This window comes from Lupinus angustifolius, chromosome LG08, assembly GCF_001865875.1.
Source record: "Lupinus angustifolius cultivar Tanjil chromosome LG08, LupAngTanjil_v1.0, whole genome shotgun sequence".
Lineage (NCBI taxonomy): Eukaryota > Viridiplantae > Streptophyta > Magnoliopsida > Fabales > Fabaceae > Lupinus > Lupinus angustifolius.
In genome coordinates this window covers 3,640,618-3,663,401 of record NC_032016.1, presented here as the reverse complement: position 1 = coordinate 3,663,401, position 22,784 = coordinate 3,640,618, and the positions used below count along the sequence as shown (strand labels likewise).

The following is a 22,784-nucleotide window of genomic DNA, read 5'->3' as shown; positions in this document are numbered from 1 at the left end:
GTTTGAATGGATTATATTTGAATTTGTTTGAATTTTGAAATTCATTTGAATGGATTATATTTAGAAAGTGTATATTTAATTGATTTGTAAATGAATTATATTTAGAAAGTATATTAATTTATTTGAATGGATAATTTAATTGATTTGTTTGAATGGATTATATTTTTCAAATAATTACACCACTCACAAATAATTACACAAAAGTGGGATATTACAAATAATTACAAATAATTACAAATAATACAAATAATTACAAACATGTACAAAAATTACAAATAACTACACAAAAGTGGGATATTACATCACTTAGTTTTGAAATATTGAGAAAGCGTATATTAAAATTGATGTGTTAATGGTGTATTTATGTGTTGTATATTAAACATTTTTTAATTTTGAAGTTTTGAGATAGTGTATATTAAAATTGAGAAAGTGTATATTAAAATATTTAAATATTTTTCAAATATTGAGAAAGTGTATATTAAAATATTTAAATATTTTTCAAATATTGAGAAAGTGTATATTAAAATATTTAGAAAGTATATATTCTGAATTATGTATGTATAAAAATTACACCATTTACAAATAATTATACAAAAGTGGGATATTACAAATAATTACAAATAATTACAAATAATTACAAATATCTACAAAAATTACAAATAATTACACAAAAGTGGGATATTACATCACTTAGTTTTGCCTTGAACTTTGTCCAACTTCGGTACTTCTGAAAGGGCATTTCTTCCTATTATGTCCTTCACTCCTACACTACCCACATTTTTTAGTTTGTTGGGACTGAGAATCATCCATTTCATTGTGTATACGTGTAGTTTTTGGTCTTCCAGTACGGTTCCTACGCATAAGGGGATTAGGAATGAACGTTGGACCTAAGTAAGGAGGCCAATATTCTTCATTTGCAATGGGTTGAAACTCATGTCCATAAACCTTCTGTAAGTTCTCTAACCTATAAATCGGTGATATAAATTGGCCATAGTCTAAGTTCAATGATGCACAAGTAGCAATAACATGTGAACATGGCAATCTAAGTGATTGAAATTCCCCACAATCACACCAGTTGTCCATTAATCTAACTGTGTATACTCTTGCGTATCGACTACCACCGGTACTAGCAACTTCGACTTCCGACACTCCTGAATCCCTCGAAAAATTTCGTACAATATGGCAAGTAGCTTTTCGATTATTTTCATTAATCACCTTACTCAATTCTTCGCAATAAACATGACCCGCCCTGATCATGTTATTTGCTTCATTTCTATGGTGTAGAAACCAGGAGTTCAGTCTATGATATGTTGCTCTAACAAGTGCAGTAATGGGCAAGGCCCTTGCTCCTTTCAGAACCGCATTTACACATTCAGCCAAATTCGTCGTCATATGGCCATACCGTCTCCCCTCATCATATGATTGCGTCCATTTTTCTTTTGGGATTTTATCTAACCACGCTGCCGCCTTAGAGTTTTTTTGACGTAATACAGCAAGCATTCTCTCAAATCTTGGCCGCATCAATTCATAGCCTACAACAAGTACAAAAATATTCACAAAAATCCAACATACAAACAGTTTCACATAATTGACATTCATTTCAACACTTACCCATTTCAATGACTTTTTCTTTCAGATCATTATCTCTGAACTCCTTGTTGAAATTGCTAGCAACATGGCGGATGCAATATACAGAATGACCATCACACCATTGAGGGAGCTCAGTACGTAATGCACCTAATAAACCTGTACCCCTATCTGATATAATGCAAATATTTGGTTGTGGGGTAACATATGTCCGAAGATTGTAGAAAAACCATTCCCATGCCTCTTTGGTCTCTCCTTCTACAATCGCAAATGCTACTGGAAATATACGTCTGTTACCATCTTGGGAACTTGCTATTAACAAAGTTCCAGTATACTTTCCAGTCAAAAACGTCCCATCAACTTGAAGGATTGGTTTGCAAAAACCGAATCCTTCAATGCACGGCTTGAAAGCCCAAAACACCCTATCAATAACTAAAGTATTATGTTCATCAAGGTTAGATGCTGAATATCTTACAATTGTACCTGGTGCATAATATTGAACAGCATTCAACCAACGAGGTAACTCCTTGTACGATCCCTCCCAATCACCATAAATTTGGGCCATTGCCATTTGTTTAGCAGTCCAAGCCCTCCTATATGTGACCGTATAACCAAAACGAGTTACCACTTCCTTCACTAATGCTTTGATTGGTATACCAGGATCTTCTGATACTAGTTGCACAATGCAGTTTGCGATGAAAGATGAGTTCAACTTCGTGTGATCTTGTGAAATATTAGTGGATACACAAGTGTGACTTCCACTAATTTTTCTAATCTCCCAAATATCACGCTTCAAACTTTTTGATGCTCGAAGTCTCCAATCACACCCAACACCATAATATTTACATTTTACAACATATCTATCTGGCCTAGACTCATCGACAACGTAATCAACAGAATTTCTAATATGAAAATGTTTTACCGCATTTATTGTTGCCTCCTTTGATTCAAATTGCATACCAACAAATAACTCATTATCTATTTCATTACTTATGTTACTACTTCTATATGGAAAATCTTGTCCAGATTGATGATCAATGTTAACGAAAAAAGATGAAGGATTATGATATGTTACGCTAACTGCTTCATGTGTGGTAATCTGAACATCATCATGCTCGTCATCATCAAGCTCGATGTCCTCCTCATCACTAAAATCACTAACAATATCTCTAATAATTGCCATCTACATATAACATAGAGTAAAAAAATCAAACATATTTACATTTAAACAAATGTAACACGTAAAATTATATATAAAATAAAAGATATAACAAAATTTTAACAATTGGAAGTTACCTTAAATATGCAGAGTTCTTCCAGTATGATGCAATTTTTTTATACAGTTCAATTCTTCCTCCAGTGTGGTTTTACACTCGGGGTGGGAAATATATATAGAGCTTGGAAATCGTGCATGGAGTCCACGACATTGCATGGATCTCGTGGACCCTATCCACGACATTGTCATGAAAGTCGTGCATGAGGTCCATGACTTACAGGGACCTGACACATCGCAAGGAAATCGTGGATGGGGTCCACGACTTTCCAGGGAAATCGTGGATGGGGTCCACAACTTTGCCAAAGTCATGGATGTGGTCCACGAGATCCACTAAATTCTACCCCAATCCCATAATTAATTCAAAACGTACCCAAAGCTGGGATAGTGTAATTTTTCCACGTTTATGTTTATCCGGCGGAAAATAATCTTAATCTATGGGTACAAATTTTATTTTATAAGATCGGAAAGAGAAAAAAACAGTTCTCTCCATCTCTTCTTTCTCCCTCACAGTTCCTCTTCTTCGTTGCAGACTCTGTTCCTGAGCAATCACTCTCCTCAATTCTCTGTTTCAAACCCTAACATCTCAAAATGCCTGAACCAGACTCCATTTCCAACCCTGAAACCGAATCAAATCCGAATCCAGAAACTGAGTCTACTCCGAAGCCAGAAACTGAGCCAACTCCGAAGCCAGAAACTGAGCCAACTCCGGAGCCAGAAACGGAACCGGTTCCATTGGAGCAATCGCAACCGGAGCTGGAATCGGGATCAGTGGTTAACGATGCAGATCTCAAGCAAACCGAAATCCGATCCAATGACGCAGGTAAAAACCACGTGCCGCCACATCCTCAGCTTAAAAAAGACGAAGGAAGTCGAACTTTCACTATGAGAGAATTGCTACAAGGATTGAAAAATGATTCCGAACCGGATAGAGAAGATGCCGAATCTCCTTACAGGTTTCCGATATTTTTTTATAATCAAAATGACAATGCTTTTGATTTGATAATTGTTGTAATTGAAATGACGATCGTTTCGTTTGATTCGGTTTATGTGTTCCAAATTTGCTATAGAAAACTGAATTTGTGGATCGTAATTGGCATACAGAGTATTTTACTAAGAAATGATTTATATGGTTCTGATTTGATTTCTTGAAGAATTTTAGCACCTATACGAGTACATGAAATGGAGATTTATATTATTTCAAAAATTTCAGCGATGAAGCTCAACAGCAACAGCAGATAGAGCAGAACAATGCTACAATGGATTTGATAAATAGTGTTGTAGGTGTTGACGATGAGGGCCGATCCCGACAACGGATTCTTACATTTGCTGCCAGGAGGTACCATGACCATTTCTTCTATATACAACCAGGAATGTACCACACTTTTTGTTCTTGCAAATTTTAGTAGCTACTTGAATTTTGCAGGTATGCTACTGCAATTGAGAGGAATCCAGATGATTATGATGCACTGTACAATTGGGCATTGGTACTTCAGGTGTGATCAGCTGTCCCTTTTTGTTCTTCTAATATTGAAGTCTTCTGGGTTTTCATTTTTTTTAAAACATTTTATTTACTTCTTGGCTTGATTTTGTTGCTTCATTTTTTATTAGAATAATACTTGGCTTGAATGTTATCAACCTATTGTTCGGTAACAAATCAGTGTTAGGAGTCCCACATACAGTGAAAAAGTAAGCTTAACATCATACTTAAGTCAAGAGGCTCTCCCACCTAATGGAATAGTCTTTTTGGTTGGACTCTCCTCATGTACTTTAGCCCTAACAATAAGCTGACATGATATTTTATTGGTGTGCACAAGTACACATCATAAAATTTTGTTGGCTAACTATAGTTTGCATTTTCTAGTGAAGTGAGTTTGGGACATCAATGTACATGGCATTCCAAAAGTTACAATCTTACAAAATGCTTTAGTGCTGCTGAATTGGATTATTTATATGTATTATATGCTTGGCTCAAGGTTTATTGTATAAACTGCTGCTCAATATTTATTGGCTTGCAGGAAAGTGCAGATAATGTCAGTCCAGATTCTACTTCACCTTCTAAAGATTCTTTGCTTGAGGAAGCTTGTAAAAAATATGATGAGGCCACTCACCTTTGTCCCACACTACATGATGTATGTAAGGGTGTCCTCTCTGAAATCCTATGAATTGACTGTTTTATTAGGAAAGCTAATATGAATGTGAATTCAGACTCAATTCTCAAAGAACTTCCGCGATAAATAATGAAACATAATTGAATGTCTGTTCATTCATTAAAGTTTTGGATGAATTGGTGGCAATGTTTATGTAGGGTCTGGGTAGGGGTGTAAGTGAGCTGAACAAAAGCATGCCCAGGTTCATATAAAGTAAGTGGGCCTAACTAGCCCTGAGTCTTTAATAGGATGTTAATATCAATGAAAATACAGCTAAAATTAAACTTCAAACAAGCATGCTCACACATATTAAAAGTTATAAATATTAAATGTCTATTATTAGAGTTAGTAGTTTGTTTTGTTCTTATATTTGCCATTAACAAGCGGGGCAGAGCAGTAAAGTTTTCAAGCTCCACTCGTTTGTTATTCGAGCTTCCGTCCTTTTGGTTAATTTATTTTCTGAATTGAGCTGAGTCGGCCCATCTGGGCCTCCCTTAGATTTGTGTTTGCAGCCAGCCTCTGAACTTGACTCAACTGGACCTGTTGATTTGTGTTTAGAGTCACCCTCTGACCCCTTGTTAGAAGAAAAAGACACCAAAAACTTGGCCTACTCACATATTACCAATTTTTTTATCAGCTTTCTTTGTAATTTGCTGGGGCTACCAATTAATTACCAGACATGCTTTACCAAATATCAGTGTCCTACCTTCGGGTCGGTAGCCACCCCTGATATTTTGAAAATTGGTAGTCAATCTATTTGCAGAGTCAATTTCTTTTCTATTGTGATAATGCTTAAATTGTGCTCGTTATGAGTGTATTGATATGATAGGAAAGCCCAAAATTGTTCCCACTGCCACTGAGTTATATTTTATTTCTATGCACAAATTCAGTGTCTGTCCTTTTCATTTTCACCTACCGCCTGATTGTATCCAGGCTTTCTACAATTGGGCTATAGCAATTTCTGATCGGGCAAAAATACGTGGCCGCACAAAGGAAGCTGAAGAGCTATGGAAACAGGTTAGCAAAAGTAAATGTTACCTTCTGTTATTGGTTTCATAGTTCCATGTATATTTAGGCATTGGAGAAATTGGTATGGTTTTCGGCAGCCTCTGCTCTTGTATAAAAAAATATCCTTGGATGGGTAATGTGCTTGACTTAGAATTCAAAATAAACATGAATAGAACTTTTAACATTTTTAGTTTATAGTTATTTTTTAGGTGTTGATTAATAGAGAAAGGCTTATCATCTCACAATGACAACCTAATTTTTTTTAAATTTAACTTTTTTCTTTTTTAGGCAACAAGGAACTATGAAAAAGCAGTCCTACTCAACTGGAACAGTCCCCAGGTTCATCCCAATTAATTGCTAAGTGTCTTGTGAAGTGTGACTTCTCTTGGAGTCAGAATATCATTTTGAAACAGATTTTTCTTGTTTCCATGGATAAATATATGCTCTATCTTGTATTCATGCTGATCCTTCAACTTTTAATTTCTTCACAAGCACGCTGATTTGCATATCGTGCCCTTGTTAGTTGTCACTGACTCTCATAGATTCCTTTTCAGGCTCTCAACAACTGGGGACTTGCTCTTCAGGTATTAATCATTCAGATTGTTTCATTGTACAAGCATTTCTCAACTATGACAAACTGCTATAACAAATCTATATTTTTATTATTGCTTGCTTCTTACTGCACTGCATGTTTAGGTAAGTATTCTTTTTTCAAAGAAGTTCTCAAGTATTTTTTCTTTTGGGAAGAATAACAACGAACTCTTCTTTGGAGAAGCATAAACATTAGCTTCTAAGAAAAACAATTACTGAAACTGTTTTCACCTTTTTCTAAGAGCCGAACCATTTAACTTCTCAAATTTTTTTCCTTGCAGTTGATGTCATAAATGTCCTTTTTTAATATTATGTGATCTTAAAAGGATTGAAATGGTTGTTTATTACTCATGTTCACCTGTAATGTAATTTCAATGTTTCTAAGCTGTTAATACTTGATACTCCGTCAACAATTTTACTAAAAATTATCATCAATATGCAGTCACAATTTAATTTTAAGATTAGAGTGCATGTCAGAATTTTTTATCTGTGACTGACTATATAAATGAATATATGTAATAATATTATTTATTTATGTTATCATAAATCTACAATGAATAACTTAGTTTATATGTACATGATAAAAAATAAGAAATTGCACTGGTAGGCTTACCAGTTAGTGTTAATAATCTAAACCTGAACCTATTAATAAGCGAAAATAATTCTGAATGTTTTTATGGTCCCTACACGTGACAATTATTTTTCAGTTTGGTCCTTACAAATTAACTCCAACAATAAACAGTGAAGACCAAATTGAAAATAATTGCACATATATGGACTGAACTGATATTTTTCTACATATACAGATCATGTGTAAAATGAGAATAAGACCAAAAGCATATTTTAATTTTAATTTTTTCTTGTATTAATATTAGATGATTTATGTATGATACTTAATAAATGGCAGCCGCATAAAATTCTAATAACAAGACATTATAATTAATTTAATATTAATATACTAACATATCATGGTATTGTTGATCCATGTAAGAAAAGTTTCAACAAAGTTTTATGTTGGTTATCAATTGCCTAACATAACCACCCATCTCTTTTTTGGCTTTGGTATTGCCTTTGTAGTTTTGCAAGATATCTTGAAAACTTCCAATGAACAGAATTATAGAATGATCCAGAATAAAAAGTTTAAAACCTTCAAATACCATCTAAATTGCACTACAATTATTTTAGCTTTATAAATCTATTCCCTTGTAATTCTGCTAATCACAGACAACTCTAGTCTCTCCTTCAGAATATATTTACACCTTGAGAGTTCTTTTATGCATTGTACTTAATACTATTATGTAATTTATTTGTTTAATCTTCATTGGAAATTCTCAATTAGTTACTTTGTTTTTTATTAAATTGATTTCCAATTTAGGAACTCAGTGCCATTGTTCCAGCTAGAGAAAAGCAAAAGATTGTGAGAACTGCTATCAGCAAGGTATAAAACTTTTATAATACGGATGGAAGTGATAAGCTAGTTTTTACATCAGCTACACCCTTTTAATATAACTTACTCTCTCTTCCATCTTTTGATTTTTCCATATTCTTTAATGCAGTTCCGTGCAGCCATACAGTTGCAATTCGATTTCCATCGAGCAATTTATAATCTTGGAACTGTTCTGGTCAGACTGCCTTTTCATTTTACATATATTTAATGACTCAGAATGCTTTTGTTGCCTCAGTCGACTTTAATGTAACAGTATTAGTAGAATTCACTCACCTTGTTTATCTTTGCAGTACGGATTAGCAGAGGACACTTTAAGAACTGGGGGATCGGTGAGTGCTCAAGAAGTTTCACCAAATGAACTCTACAGCCAATCAGCAATATATATTGCAGGTGCTCATGCTTTGAAGCCAAATTATTCAGTAAGAAGCCATTGTCTCTCTGTCTTCCTTAGTAAATTCTTATTCACTGGATGCATTTTCTGGATTAGAAAGGCTTGTTGTTAGTCTAATAACACTTTCCCCTTTTTTTAAAGCTTATCATTATATTTATTTTTTTGCGCCCTATTTCTTTTCCCCTCTGGTTGAGTCATGCTATCAGCCCATTATTTTTAACTTCTGGTATGTGACAGGTTTATAGCAGTGCCTTGCGGTTGGTGCGTTCTATGGTGAGTACATTTCATCCTAAGTTATGTTTGTGTAGTAAACCTGCACCAACATAGCAATATGCTACTGAACTTATGATTTTAAATGATTTCAAAAGTTTCTTTGTCAAGCTGTCATAATTTTGCTTTCACTTAAGCAAATGTTGTGTTGTATGGGACCTCATCCCCTTCAGTAGTACTTGAAATGAGTCAACCTATCTTCTTTTTTGTAGAAGATAACTGATTTTCTACTTGAGTTGATGTGCACTGTCTATTGTATAGCTGTTTTATTTCCGCGAAAGTAGTTAATGAAGTCATTCGTTTAGACACTAACTTAGACAAAATTCAATTTTTACAGCTACCATTACCACACTTTAAAGTTGGATATTTAACTGCACCTCCTCCTGGCAAAACAATTGCACCTCATAATGACTGGAAACGAACAGAATTCTTTTTGGATCATGAAAAGATTCAGCAGGTAATACATTGTACAGCTGGCAAAATCTTTTAAGAGGCATTTCACTATTAGTTTTAAAATAATAGGAAAGCCTCTAGGCTCTAGTATCTTAAATGCAAAATTTTAATTAAATGACTTACTTTCCTCCCTTCGTTCAGATACCCAAAGGTGAACAGAGGCAGGTACCTCCATCTCTCTCAGGCAGATCAATAGATTCAGTGAATGGGGATAAGAAGACCATCAAAGTAGACATAGCAGATATAATTTCAGTATCAGCATGCGCTGATCTGACATTACCACCGGGTGCAGGCCTGTGCATAGATACAGTTCATGGCTCAGTTTTCTTGGTGAGCAACATTTTGGTTGACCTTAGTTATTTACCCATTTCATAGATTTGTTGCTTCTTTCCTCCACACTTATCAAAGGTTCTTTAATCAAGAGCACAAATTGACTTTTCATGGAATATGACGTAGGTCAATTTTGGACAGCTTCACAATGAAATAAGCTCGACTTTTTACAAAAAATGCCTGTGACAATAGTTCTTTATTTCATAGTCAACCCTGTTTTCTTTCAAAAACTGGAGTTTCTGTAATGGCTTTTTCTGTTCATCTAACTTTGTCCTAGAGGGTCAACATCCTTCATGGTTTCAGTACTTCTCACTGTGCATTTGTATAAAAGGCAAAGTCTAATGATGTAATTCCTGAGTAACTCCTCCCTCACTCCTCTAATGTATTTTGAAGTGGTTCTGCAGATTCCATTTTTTATAAATTTCTTGAGGGTTGAAGAAATCTTTCAAATGTGTGTCATCTCAATTCAGAATACAATAGTCTCTATAGCTTTTGAAAATGCATCTCTAATTATTTGTTGATTTATTTCTTGGAATATAAAGGTTGCTGACTCATGGGAATCATTAGATGGATGGCTGGATGCAATTCGTCTAGTTTACACAATTTATGTGCGAGGCAAAAGTGATGTGCTGGCGGGTATAATAACAGGATGAGCATATCAAATTGTTATATGTATTATGAATTTCATCTGTCATATTGAGTAAGAACTCATTAGCCTTACTTTTGCCCTTCTCTGCAAACTTGTGCATAATATTGTATTAAGTAATTTCAATACAATTGAAAAATCTTATTGTATTCTTTTAGCCGGCTTGCTGTGAACATTCTAGTTTTTACAAATATATTCCTACAAGTATTGCAGAATTTTATGAACTGAAATTTGAATTAGACTTCATTTGTCAGAATTGTAATATCTTTACACACTTTGTTTCAGTGCCAGCTATATGCCGTGACACTTGCAAAATTTGTTGCATTTAAATGTTGTTTGATGTGTACAGAGTGGACTAGCTAAATCCTATAGCATTTAACACCTTGAGGCATTCATTGCTTTATGTGGTGGGTTAAGTTCCTGGCAAGCAAGTTTTCAAATAAAAAAAATTGTTTCAGGATGGAACAAATTTCATGCAGATAGGAGGATGAACTTTTGCCAGAGCAAGAATTGCAGCAGGAAGAGTCCACAGTCCTTCCCCACATATCAGTCCAGAGGCAGTTGCTGGAACCATAAACTCCGCTTTCTTGCTAAGCTTGTGCCACACGAACACGATCAAACTACCTAGACACATATCAATTGCGAAGTATCCCCCGACCAGAAATGGCACAGCCATGACCATTGGTAATGGCATCCATTTCCCAATCTTTTGTGGTGAAAGATCTCTCACCATGTTTGCTCCTATTGCAAAAGCAAAGAACCCATAGCATAGTTGCAAGCAGTGGTTAGGTAAGGCCGAGAAACCTTCGACGCCAATAATTCCCATGTTTCTGTAAATCAGTGCATAGGGAGCTTTGAACTCTCCATGAGGGTTTCCCACGTCAAATGCCTTGTAGTATAGGAAGAAGCTCAATGGAGCTGTTACACAACCCATTGCAGTTCCAATAACCTGGCTTATGAACATTGCTCTGGGTGAGGTGCATGTGTAATGAGCAGTTTTGAAATCTTGCATCAGAATGCAAGACACTGAGACAACGGATTTAACGAGACCACAACCCACGAGTCCTGCCACCAAACCATTTTCTTTTCCATTGATAGCAGCCAGCACAAAGAGTGCAACTTTCCCATAATTATATGCCATATTCATATCAGTGAGACCTGATCCATAAGCATTGCAGAATGCCAGAGATGGTGCAAAAATGTAAGCAACCACAACATAGTACCATTTCAACTGAGGAAACATAAATGGGATTACAATGATGGAAATTACTGCGAAAACAAGGTATCCAACAATTCCAATCCACATTGGAATGTTCTCCCTGAGGAATAATTCAGTTTGTTTATCTCCTGTGGGATTATTCCTGTGCTGATCAGCAACTACTGCTGCATTAAGAAAACGACCTATACATAAGATATCATATATTCACTCTTGAAATATTAAAAAGAAGAAAAGAAAAGGGTAAGTCCATGACTTTTCTTACCATGTTTATGATTCTTAGTCTTATAGCTCTTCATTCTGTCGTATACACTGGCAACTGTGGCTACTAGAATCTTGATGAAATTGTATAAGCCATCACCAAGGATTAGAGCAATTGATAGAAAAACCTTATAACCATATAATCCCTTCATGTTCGCTTCTTCTAAGTTATTAGGGAACCAATGCCCTTTAAGTTGATCAATGAGTGGATACATGACCCCAAAAGAGAGTACAGCTCCAAGGAGCAAAGACAAATTTACGAGGTGGGAGCAAATCATTCCTGCTCCCACAAAAGTCATGCTAAAATTGAAATAGAATCTGCAAATTCAGTTGTAGAATAATATTAGTGACAAGTGCAATGAAATGTAATGGATTGGATTGGATCCATTGCAAAGCAAATGCTGAAAATTATACGTTTGCTTCCAAGCTTGCAATCCAAAGGTAGGAAATTGTTCGAATCCACAATTCTCTATCCCAGAGAAGAACCACTTGAAAAAACCCCATAAGAAACTGATGGAAAAATACTTCATGAACCCCCACACTTGCTTCCTGCAGTATTGCAATAAGATGATTATTAATCGACTCTTATTGTTTCTACATCAAAGTTCAACAACTTTCCTAACCACTTTACTCTTTATAATGCATACTTTACATTATAAAGTTAAAATTATCCATAACAACTGAGCCATTTTCATTATTATTGGTGACTTATTTGGTTTACAATTGACTATTTTATCCAACAATCTAGCCTTAATTCTATTAGATGGAGTCGGCTATATGGATTAAATGACATTATAATATTTTGTCTTAAATTATATTTCCAAATCTTTCATGATCATTCCCCCGATTTTAGTCATTCTCCTTGTGGTTCACAATTGACCATCCTATATGAGGTTAATTTCCTTATTGGAACAAATAAGTTGATGTTTATAATACTAAAAATAAACAAATGAAAAGCTGATGATTAAATGAGACATGGACAGTACTTGGCCATTTTGTCACCCTGTGTGTGGAAACCATTGATGAGAACCGCTGTTGCCAAACCACTGGGGTAAGTCAATTTGAGGTCAACTATCATGATCTGTAGTAGAACAAAGTGCAATAAGTCACAGTTTTTTACTTGTGTGAGTTTTCACAACATGTAATTCAAACTACACTTCAATAAATAAATTAAAAACAAGGTCCCAACCAATTGATTAGTGATCATAACAAGTTCTATTGTTTCCAATATGAATCATTTCTTTAACTTCTAAAGACTTGAGGGGCTAATAAATGAGATGTTGAAGGCCTAAATAAACTACATATTATTATAAGTTATATACAATATATATGCATATGGTATAGTTAATAATTAATACTAACCTTTCTGAGAGGAATCAGGACAAAGAGACCAACAAAACAAACAACAAAAAGGAAGCCAGTCATCCAACCAAATGCAGGCTCTTTAACAGCACTTGGGCTGTTACCCTCAGTGCCCACTCCTGACAACTCATAAGTCTTCCTATTCAATCCCAACAGATAAGAAGCAAATCCTCCTGCAATACCATACACACATATATCATTAAAGAAAAAAACAATCAAGTAAATGACCGTGAGGTCACGAGTTCAAATCCTGGAAACAGTCTCTTCACTTGTAGGATAAGGCTGCATATATCTGTCTTCCCCAGACCCCACTAACTACTAAGTGGGAGTCTGGTGCATTGGAATGCCTTTTATTTATGTATGATATGAATATGAGTATGAAATGGCTTTGAAATGATTAAGAGGCTCTTCATATATACCTCCTACAGAAATGCTATAACATGCAACTGCACAAGTCTGTATGATAGTGTTTTCTTGACGGGTAAAAGGCTTGCTTACAAACCCAGCTTTCTGAAGCACTTTGGTCCAGCTTCTGATAAACACAAAAGCAAGAAGTGCAGCAGAGACATTCAAGTTAGGAACCATTCCAGTTGTAAGGTTTAGCTTCATGGCTATTACACTGTACATAATCCCAATCATCATGCTCACAAATAAACCTCTCACTGTTATCCCATCTCTCCATTTATGGCCTTTGAAATCACCACCTTCTTCTATTATTTGATCTTCAAAGTCCTCATCTTTCTCAATTTTCTCTTGATCCATGTTAAGTGCACTTGATGGGGTATGAATCATTTCTCTAGTTGCCATAGATATGATACAAGTAATGAAAATCCAAAGAGAATAGTATACTGTGTGTCTTTATCACCTTAAGCAGTTTGCTGTGTATAAAAGGAATAATTAGGATATGCTTTCTGTAAAAGAAGGATGGTGTGTATGGATTGATGTGGTTCACTTATATAGAGCTAAGTTAACTCCAATATTTTCTCACAAGTTTGTCACAAACTGTGTAGTGAATTTTGATTCTAACAAATGAATTAAATATCCAATAATTAGTAATAAGATACACGTCTCTTAAACAATCAAAATCCATAATTAGTAAAAGCATTGGTCTAGGCTCTTCAATCATTGATATGTGGTTGAAACATATTTATATTCCTAAGAAGTGTGTTACTCAATGATCAATAATTAGTAAAAAAATATAGATAATATATTGATTATATACAAATTTTTATATTAATGATATATAAATATTACACTTGTCATTTTATATAATTAGCATTTTGGTACATGTTATCCATTGGTTATACAAAATATTAATATAATATGATATATGCAAGTGATTAATAAACTATTATCATTCTAAAAGAGCAATATAATAAACAAAGATATATTACAAGATGTAATAAAAGGTGATTAATAAATATATATATATATATAAATTCAGAGATGAGTTTGGACACTCCCTATGATTCATGAATCTATATCCCTGACTGTAACCTTTAGTGACTTAGCTGTATGACAATACAACAATGTTAATTCTCGTATAAATCAGGGTATATCATATATTATATGAAAAGAATAATTTATGATGTTTTTTTTTGGATGTTAGAACAAGTTGCAGTGTCATTGGTTAGCTCATTGTTGTAAAATGATTAGTTTCTATTTAAATTTTAAACGAATAATTGATTCTAATAATTAATGAGAGAACGTTATATATAAAATTCTACACTTTTTAACCTATTCTGCTATGTCCATGTAGTAACCTTGTGGATAAAGACAGGCCACCGCCACAGGATCAGAAGGTATACATATAACCAAAATCATCTGTACCAAAATAATTATATCATTCTATTCTTAACCAATTAAATACTATTATATGTAATATTATTACTTCAAAAATTAATTTAATATTTTTTCAATACATATTTTGTAACATCACAATTTTCCCTTATCGATAATCCATCTAAAAGTGAATTATTAAATTAATCCTAACAATTAACCTTCAGTAATTTAAGTGGATCCTTATTACAATTTTATTTAATTTTAGATTATTAGTCATATGAGTTGGTTATTATCATAATATTCAAAGGTTTCTAAAATTAAGATTTTATTTGGTTTAATTTTTAACTTAAATAAGTGTAAGTGGTAAAGATATATTATGTTTATAGATGAATCTAAAAAAGAATATGTATATACTTGAAAGATATTTTGAATTAATTATAGATTGATGATTGATTATATTTATCTTAATCTTTTTAGCTTTAATTCCTAATCATACAAAGATTGATTTTTAGTTTACAACTTTATAATTATATTGATTATATATTGTTGTTACTAATATGTGATATATTATTATAATATAAAATATGTCTCTCTTTATAATTGTGGAAGTGTCAAATTTCATATATCTTATTTTTGTTAAAAATATATATTTCAAACCCTTGTGTTTCCAAGGAGTAGAAAAGAAACCACCACCACTACACTTTGTATTTCAATTCATAACCCTAACGGTAGAAACAAATGAGACACCAACTTCCTTTCTCCATTAGTCACTTCACTATTCTTTAATTATCCAATCTCTTATATTCTTCTTTCTTAAGCATACCTTCAATTTCATTATTGTATTGTTTAGATTGTGATTCATACTAAATCCATGCTTCAGTCATCAACCATTTTCAATTTAACATTAGTATGCACAAGTATAAAGAGAGACTTGCATCTAAATACCTAGTCTCACGCCATTATCCTTAAGCTGGATCAAGTGGCTTCTTTAATTTAAAATGACTACTCACATGGAGAGATGAATACAAGGAGTAGTATTGATCATTTCTGAGTTCTTCTCCATATTTTGGTTTATTCATTTATATATTTTATCTTTCCTTATTTTATTTTAATCATATAATTTAGTTATTACTATTACTTATTTGGATTTTACTCATTTAATCATATATTTTTTTCAACTTCTAGATTGATTTGTCCTCATTGAATCTGTGTGAAGTTCATAGTGGAACTTCTAGTTATTATAAGATAATTTCTAGCTACACTTGGACCACTGAATTTGGGGCACTAGTTGTTAAGTTTGAAAGTTAGCAGATACATCATATCGTGCACAAATTCGGTGTCTAAATTGAGGTGAATAATAGAAACAAGCTATATTTTTTTTTTCTTCCCATCAATGGATTTTTGTGGCTAGCTCAAGAATGAGCATCTCTTGTGGAAAAGAAAAGTAAAAGGATGTATATAATAATAGAGTACAATATTTATGTACACAATGTATATATAATAATAGTGTATTATTTATCCTTCATTTGGATTACTTTTTTTGAAAGATCAATGACGATTGAAGATGAATAATGGATAATACAACAATATAAAAATCTCCTACACTATCACTATATATATCTTTTTCTCATAATAATAATGTATAAGATTTATACATTGTTATTATATTAATTATCATTTATATTTAATCATTATTAACTTTTTAAAAATTAATAAATTGCGAATAATGTAATAAAGTAAGAAAATGACAGTGATATTTCATATGTGAAGGGCCCTACACAAGATCTATAGTGGATGGTTTATATACTAATAATGGCTATTATCATTATCAAAGACCACACGATATTGACGCTTGGCACAAAAGTCATAATTCCTTGCTAATGATGAGTGTGGACAACATGTGTTGTACTATTGACTTTTCAGATTTATGGTATAGTTATTATGATTTTTTTTTTGATACTATTAAGTATGGTGAGCGGTTTAAGGTCTGCTCTTACTCGACTTTGAATGTTGGTTGAGTTATTACTATGAATATATAATTTGACGTATAAAATGATATATGTATATATATTGGTAATCATGTATATATAATAAAAAAATTGGAGAATCAATAATATTTTCAACTAAAAATGTGTCATTATTATATAATTGAATAGAGAACATACAAATATGATGAGTGAGTGACAATATGACAGATCAGGTCACGTCATGTTTGGTCTCTACCCATTTCTAAATATTGACTAAGTCTAATTTTTGAACTCGAATATGGTCCTATACCCAATGAGACCTGACCCGATTCAGACCCATTATGGTTGAGCCTGGGTGAGTGAATATGGTCGGGTCCAACTCACCCGTGCTATCAAGAATATTTCATCACCGTTTAAATAAGGGAATAATCATTTTTTAGTGTGTAATTGTCTCTTTCAACGAATACTGTTTCCAGAAATCCAATTTAAGAGAGTCTTACACTCTTTAAGTGAAAAAGCAATCCTTTTGAATGTATGGTTATTCCTTTTCATAATTTTTACTTCCAAATATTAAATTTTTGACTTTTTTATTATCCTCTAAATTTAACAAAGTCTCACCTAGATATTATGATTTGAGAAAATAGAAATTAGAAAGTGTTTTAATTTCTTAAATAAATAATTTCGCCATGTTGTACGGAAATATGGCTGAGATCAATTGTAAGAAATGATTTAAATAAATTTTCATGCTACTTAAGTTTTATAGTTTAAGTGTATTTTAAAGGAATCACGCACAATAAACAAACACTTATGCTCATAATAATATGACAATGGTTATTTAATTGTTGAGAGATGTAAATTATATGCTTAGTGCTTGAAGTGCAACATGCCAATCAATTTATATAATCACATGATTGACGAGAAACTCTTTTGACCAAAGTGGATATATACTCTAAATGATTAAGCAGGTATGATACATGTCATATAATTTTATATTTAATCCTCTAAAAATCCCAATCATCAACTAATTAACTTTTATCTTTTTATTTTGAACCCCAACTATCTTTTATACAAACAATTCCTTTCAAACCGGATAAGATTAATATAAGTGACAGCCTTAAAAAAACTCTTACCAATTAATTTATGCACTTGGTACTTACGCCGCTACATAATAAATCAACAGGATGTTGGTCTAGTGGTGTAACGTTCTACTAAATTTTCAGGACAATTAAAAAGTTAATGGTTCAATTACTAGAGCTGAGAGGTAGTCAAACACCCCAAAAGATATTAATTCTTTATCCATTGGGTAAATGATATTTTTTATAGTAATAAAAAAACAGCTACACAAGCAAAACCAAAATCAACTTAAACCATTAATTATTAATTTGTAACTTATTTATCTGACTGATTAAACACTTCACAATATTAATCCGATTAACTATTTATAAACGGAATTAAGTCTTTCTCTACAACGAAAAGAGCTATTCTATTATCTACCAGAAAAATTAATCTATTGTCACGTTTACTAAGGTGCTAGAACGAGATAGAATCTGCTAAAAATGTTCTGCATTAAGCTTAGGATATGGTTTGCAAAATCAAAAACAATATTTGTGCAACTCATACCAATAACTTTCGCTATAACTTTTGATTCTATATGATGGAACAATCTCCTTTATAAATCCTATTATTGCGTTAGGTTCTACATATAATTCTGCGATTGCAAATCAAACAGTGACTCTGATGGTGGATGGGGACTATTTGAACTTGAATAATTAGAAGAGTAAATTATTAGTTTAGAGTTTAGATATGCACCTTTCATTAAGTTTCTTAGGAGGATACCAAATTCACTATACTAATCAGATGATAAATAATTCAAGCAAGAAATGCATGAACCAACAATGTACCATGTTGGCACTTCAACATTCAGATGATAAGTTTCTTAGGACATTTTATTTTATTGAACTTCATGACACTCCACTATATACTACTATTGTAATATCTATACACCGTCAATATAAAGATTTATACATATTTAGTATATGATTCATTAGTCATGATATTTTTTGAAGAGTTAATACATTAAATACAGATGATGAATAATATAATGAAGTTTATAAAAATCGTACATTAAATATCTGCTTTTGTTAATCCGAAAATTAGATATATGCTTTTAATCTATATTATGGGCTTAGCCCATATTTTAAGCTGTTATCAATCTGCATCTCAGCTTTATCTCGATCCTAATGAATATAAATTACACTAAATAATTTTCTCTAAACATGCTTGTGACTAAGATTGAGTAGGACTGAACACTACTCACTCACTCAATAGAGTTAGGTTTGAATTCCAAAAATTAGATTCAGTCAATGTTTATGGTTGGATAGGAGACAAACATGATCCGACCCAACTCATCTCATGATGACTCGCTCATCATGTTTGTGTATGTCTTTATTCAATTGTACACAAAGTAATGACATCTTTTTGGTCGAAATTATCATTGACTCTCTAATGTTTTCATGATATATACATGATTAACAATATATATACATATATTATTTATATGTCAAATTACATATTCACGATAATAAGTAATAATGAGAAGAATTTATCTAAAATAGATATGCATTATATTTAATCGGGTCCATGATCAGGTCCAGATTCAAAGGTTGGCTCGATCGTCATTTAGGGGTCGAGTATGCGTTCAAAAAATGACCCAACAAACATTTAGGATTGAGTAAAAGATAAGTCTTCACCCGAACTATGTTCACCCTTACTTGTGACTTAAGTATATATATGACATGTCTTATTAATTATAATGGTATAAGTTTTGTTTTCTTATTCAGGTGTCTATGTAACACAATAGAAGAGGTGTTGTTTTGTGTGGCTTAGCTTTTTGATGAACATTGAAATATTCCCACAACCTTCTAGTCAATTCTGCTGCTTGTGTTATAAACAATTACAAAACAAGCAAATAAATATCTATAAAACCATTCCTTTGAAAAATCAATTATTTCGCCTTACAAGTTGTGTTCTTCTGCATTTTTTAACATTTTCTAACAACTTGCTTCATATTATATAAATACCTTTATTTTATTTGTGTTCCTCAAAATAGAAGATTTTGTATTCCAGATATTAAAGTGTATCTGCATCATTAGATGCAATAAATGATTGAAATTATGACATCTGTCTAGTTTAGTGTACTTTAACCTAGAGATTAGGATTCTCACTTAGAAAATATAGACATCGTGTAACAAATTAAAAAGGTACATTTGTGATGAGAAATAATATATTTAATATCATCTTGAAGCAATAAATTTAGTCTCCCAATTTCAAATTGTATTCCTATTGACAAAATCCAACTTGTTTTCTGAATTTAACAATTAATATAAAATTATATATCAGTAGTACCGACGTATCGTACACGAAATGCCAAGTTTTGAGATGAGGAATAATCAAAATAATATCATTTAAGTCTTGCTAAATGTCAAAAAACATTTAATTAAAATGTAATATATATGCAATTTCAATTTAAATATTTATACATAGTTTCATTCAAAGCTATTTGTATTATCTATATAATTGTAGTACAAATATTTATATATTGTTAATACATTATTTATTTGTGTTATTTTTTGGTAGCGTCAATAATATTAAGACATAAATAATAGGGGTAATATAATGATAATATATTAAACTTATATATTATTAAAACATATTTTTTCTTATTATATTTTTTAATAATAATTAAATATAAATGATGAATATGTATACCATCTTAAATATTCACTACACATGTGAGGATTCAGAATTTTGGAAGCACTGAGATGACCTGTCCACTTGGGCTTCTCTATGAGCTTCAGCCCACCAACAATTGTTTTTTCTTCTCATGTTCTCATATTATTTCATGAATCAATTTCTCATATTTTTAATTCTTTATACCGAATGATATACTAACTGCATATAAATTTCTACATTATCAAGACTAGCGTGTTGACAGTCACTATCGTGTCTGTCAACCCGCTTTTCTATCATTTATAATGTATAGTTTGTATGTCATAAATATCAATCATAATATTTTGTGTTAAATATTTGTAATCTACAGTTGAATTTATTTGATTAGTGTAATGTTTTATATTAAAGATTGATAGTCATAATGTAAGACTAAAAAATAATTAACCAAATAATATGAACATATATTAGGTGGAGAGGAACATTAGGTTATATATAATTTTTTTTGTAAAAATTAGAAAATAGTGAGGACAAAATAGGGAGAACCACAAATTACACGATGGTGGGTGGTTATTTTGGATTTTCCCTTTACAAGTAGTATAGAAGTATAGATATAGATATTACACTGCTACATCCAAATTCTTTGAATCATTATGGCTGCATATACTTCCTTTAAAGAAAAAAGAAACATTTTTGCCAATTATTATGCATAATAGCAGATGACCCGTGATTTCCAAACTGACTGTCTTTTTTTGTTTTTGGGTTGTGCATAAAAGTTCAGTGTCACAATACTATATAGATCCTAAATCTAAAATAATTAAATTAGACTTAACAACCCTAGCAAGAAACTAGTTTGCCTTCTCATCTTCTTATCGTTTTCCCTTACTCCAATGGAGTTATTATTATGCAGTTAAACCCATAAATTGAAAGAAAAAAACAAAAGACAAAATTTTAGGTTTGCATAGGCTGTCAGATTAATTTTTTATACAATCAATACATAATCTACCATTTATGTGTATTTTACATACGTAAATAATCGATAATAAAGTAACAATATAAATTTTTTTACAATAAATTAGTATTTGCATTTCATTCTTGATATATAATTCAGTCAAGTCTTTCATTCAAATATTTAAGTTACTTTAATATGGAAATTTTTGTAATGTTGTAGCAATGATAAATATTATTATTAGAATTTTATAAGCAATACTACATTTAAAAAAAGAAGGTAATATTTTAATATAAGAATTTATTACTTAAAAGTTATTGGACTAATTTAAAGATGAGATTGAAAATTATAACAAGTAGTAATTTAATAGTGACTTTTAAAATGATATGAGTCTGATCACGAGTCGGGTGACAGCTTGGCTCGAAGTCTTCTCGTTGGGCAGAGTTGAACTTGGGTCAGATGGTAGTCGGGTTGGAGTGCTTTCTAGGATGCTTCTATTGGATTAGATTGGAGTTAAAGTTGCTTGAGTTAAACTTGGACTCACTAGTGGAGGTACTTGAAAATGTGTTCTGACGATCAAGTCAATAAGTGACTCTGGAAAGGAGAGCTATAGCTCAAGATATGAGTAGTAAATATATGATAATGTCAAGGGATAGAGATCAAAGTTTAAGATAGGATGAGTGATAACAAATATATCTGATACTTCCTTATGCGGTGAACCCTTGTTTATAGTAGAGAGACACATGAAATATTCTATGACTGGTGTTGTTGGTATGGTCGACCATTTGGACTTGTTAGCCTGTTCTGGCTGATTAAGAGGTTGCTTTATGTTTTTCATGTGGCTCGGATAGATCGTACTCTGAGTATAGTTGATTTATAGCCAATAGTAGGCTTTGTAGCCATAGTCTAGGTATGTCTTTGTCATAGAGCAGAGAGTTAGGTGAGAATTGCAGGCGACATGTAGCAGATGTCGGCAACGTGACAGACAAATGGCAGATGTGTTGTCTCAGTATTGACTCATGAGATTGTGTTTGAATAACGATGTGTCTTCTGGTAATTTGGCGGGTCGGATCGTATCATGGGTCCTTGTAGCGTAAGTCCCCGTCAGGTGTTCGGGCTTGATCGACCTTGAGTAGCCTAATTCAGTCAAAGGGGAAGTCCTTTGGCCAGGGTGAAACAACGATGAAACTTATCATTTAAATCAAATCGAGTACTTGACCAAAAAACAAATAATAAATAATATGTGAACTTGATTAAAAATATAAAAAAAAACATCTAAGATTAGGGACCAGTTCAATCACCTCAATATGTGTTTGGATGAATGTTTGCAAATATAATTTTAAATCAACTTTGTTTTAAGTTTGAAGTAAAATAA

At 32.4% G+C, this 22,784-nt stretch overlaps 3 protein-coding genes across 3 annotated transcripts; 1 reads left to right on the top strand and 2 right to left on the bottom strand.

Moving 5' to 3' along the window:
* LOC109353831 lies at positions 769-2,158 on the bottom strand. The gene is made up of 3 exons (XM_019596192.1): positions 2,137-2,158; positions 1,612-2,070; positions 769-1,532 (listed from the first exon to the last, which is right to left on the bottom strand). The coding sequence occupies exons 1-3, from the start codon at positions 2,156-2,158 to the stop codon at positions 769-771; spliced, it is 1,245 nt and encodes a 414-aa protein (XP_019451737.1).
* On the top strand, positions 3,334-10,303 carry LOC109354268. The gene is made up of 14 exons (XM_019596636.1): positions 3,334-3,816; positions 4,074-4,199; positions 4,287-4,356; positions 4,879-4,992; positions 5,944-6,027; positions 6,307-6,357; positions 6,573-6,602; positions 7,985-8,047; positions 8,166-8,231; positions 8,347-8,475; positions 8,685-8,720; positions 9,055-9,174; positions 9,312-9,500; positions 10,043-10,303. The coding sequence occupies exons 1-14, from the start codon at positions 3,452-3,454 to the stop codon at positions 10,151-10,153; spliced, it is 1,554 nt and encodes a 517-aa protein (XP_019452181.1). The 5' UTR covers positions 3,334-3,451; the 3' UTR covers positions 10,154-10,303.
* Positions 10,362-14,040, bottom strand: LOC109354267 (metal-nicotianamine transporter YSL1-like). Its single transcript, XM_019596634.1, has 6 exons — positions 13,405-14,040; positions 12,986-13,158; positions 12,610-12,704; positions 12,038-12,172; positions 11,628-11,941; positions 10,362-11,529 (listed from the first exon to the last, which is right to left on the bottom strand). Exons 1-6 carry the CDS (start codon positions 13,790-13,792, stop codon positions 10,601-10,603), a joined length of 2,034 nt encoding a protein of 677 aa, XP_019452179.1. The 5' UTR covers positions 13,793-14,040; the 3' UTR covers positions 10,362-10,600.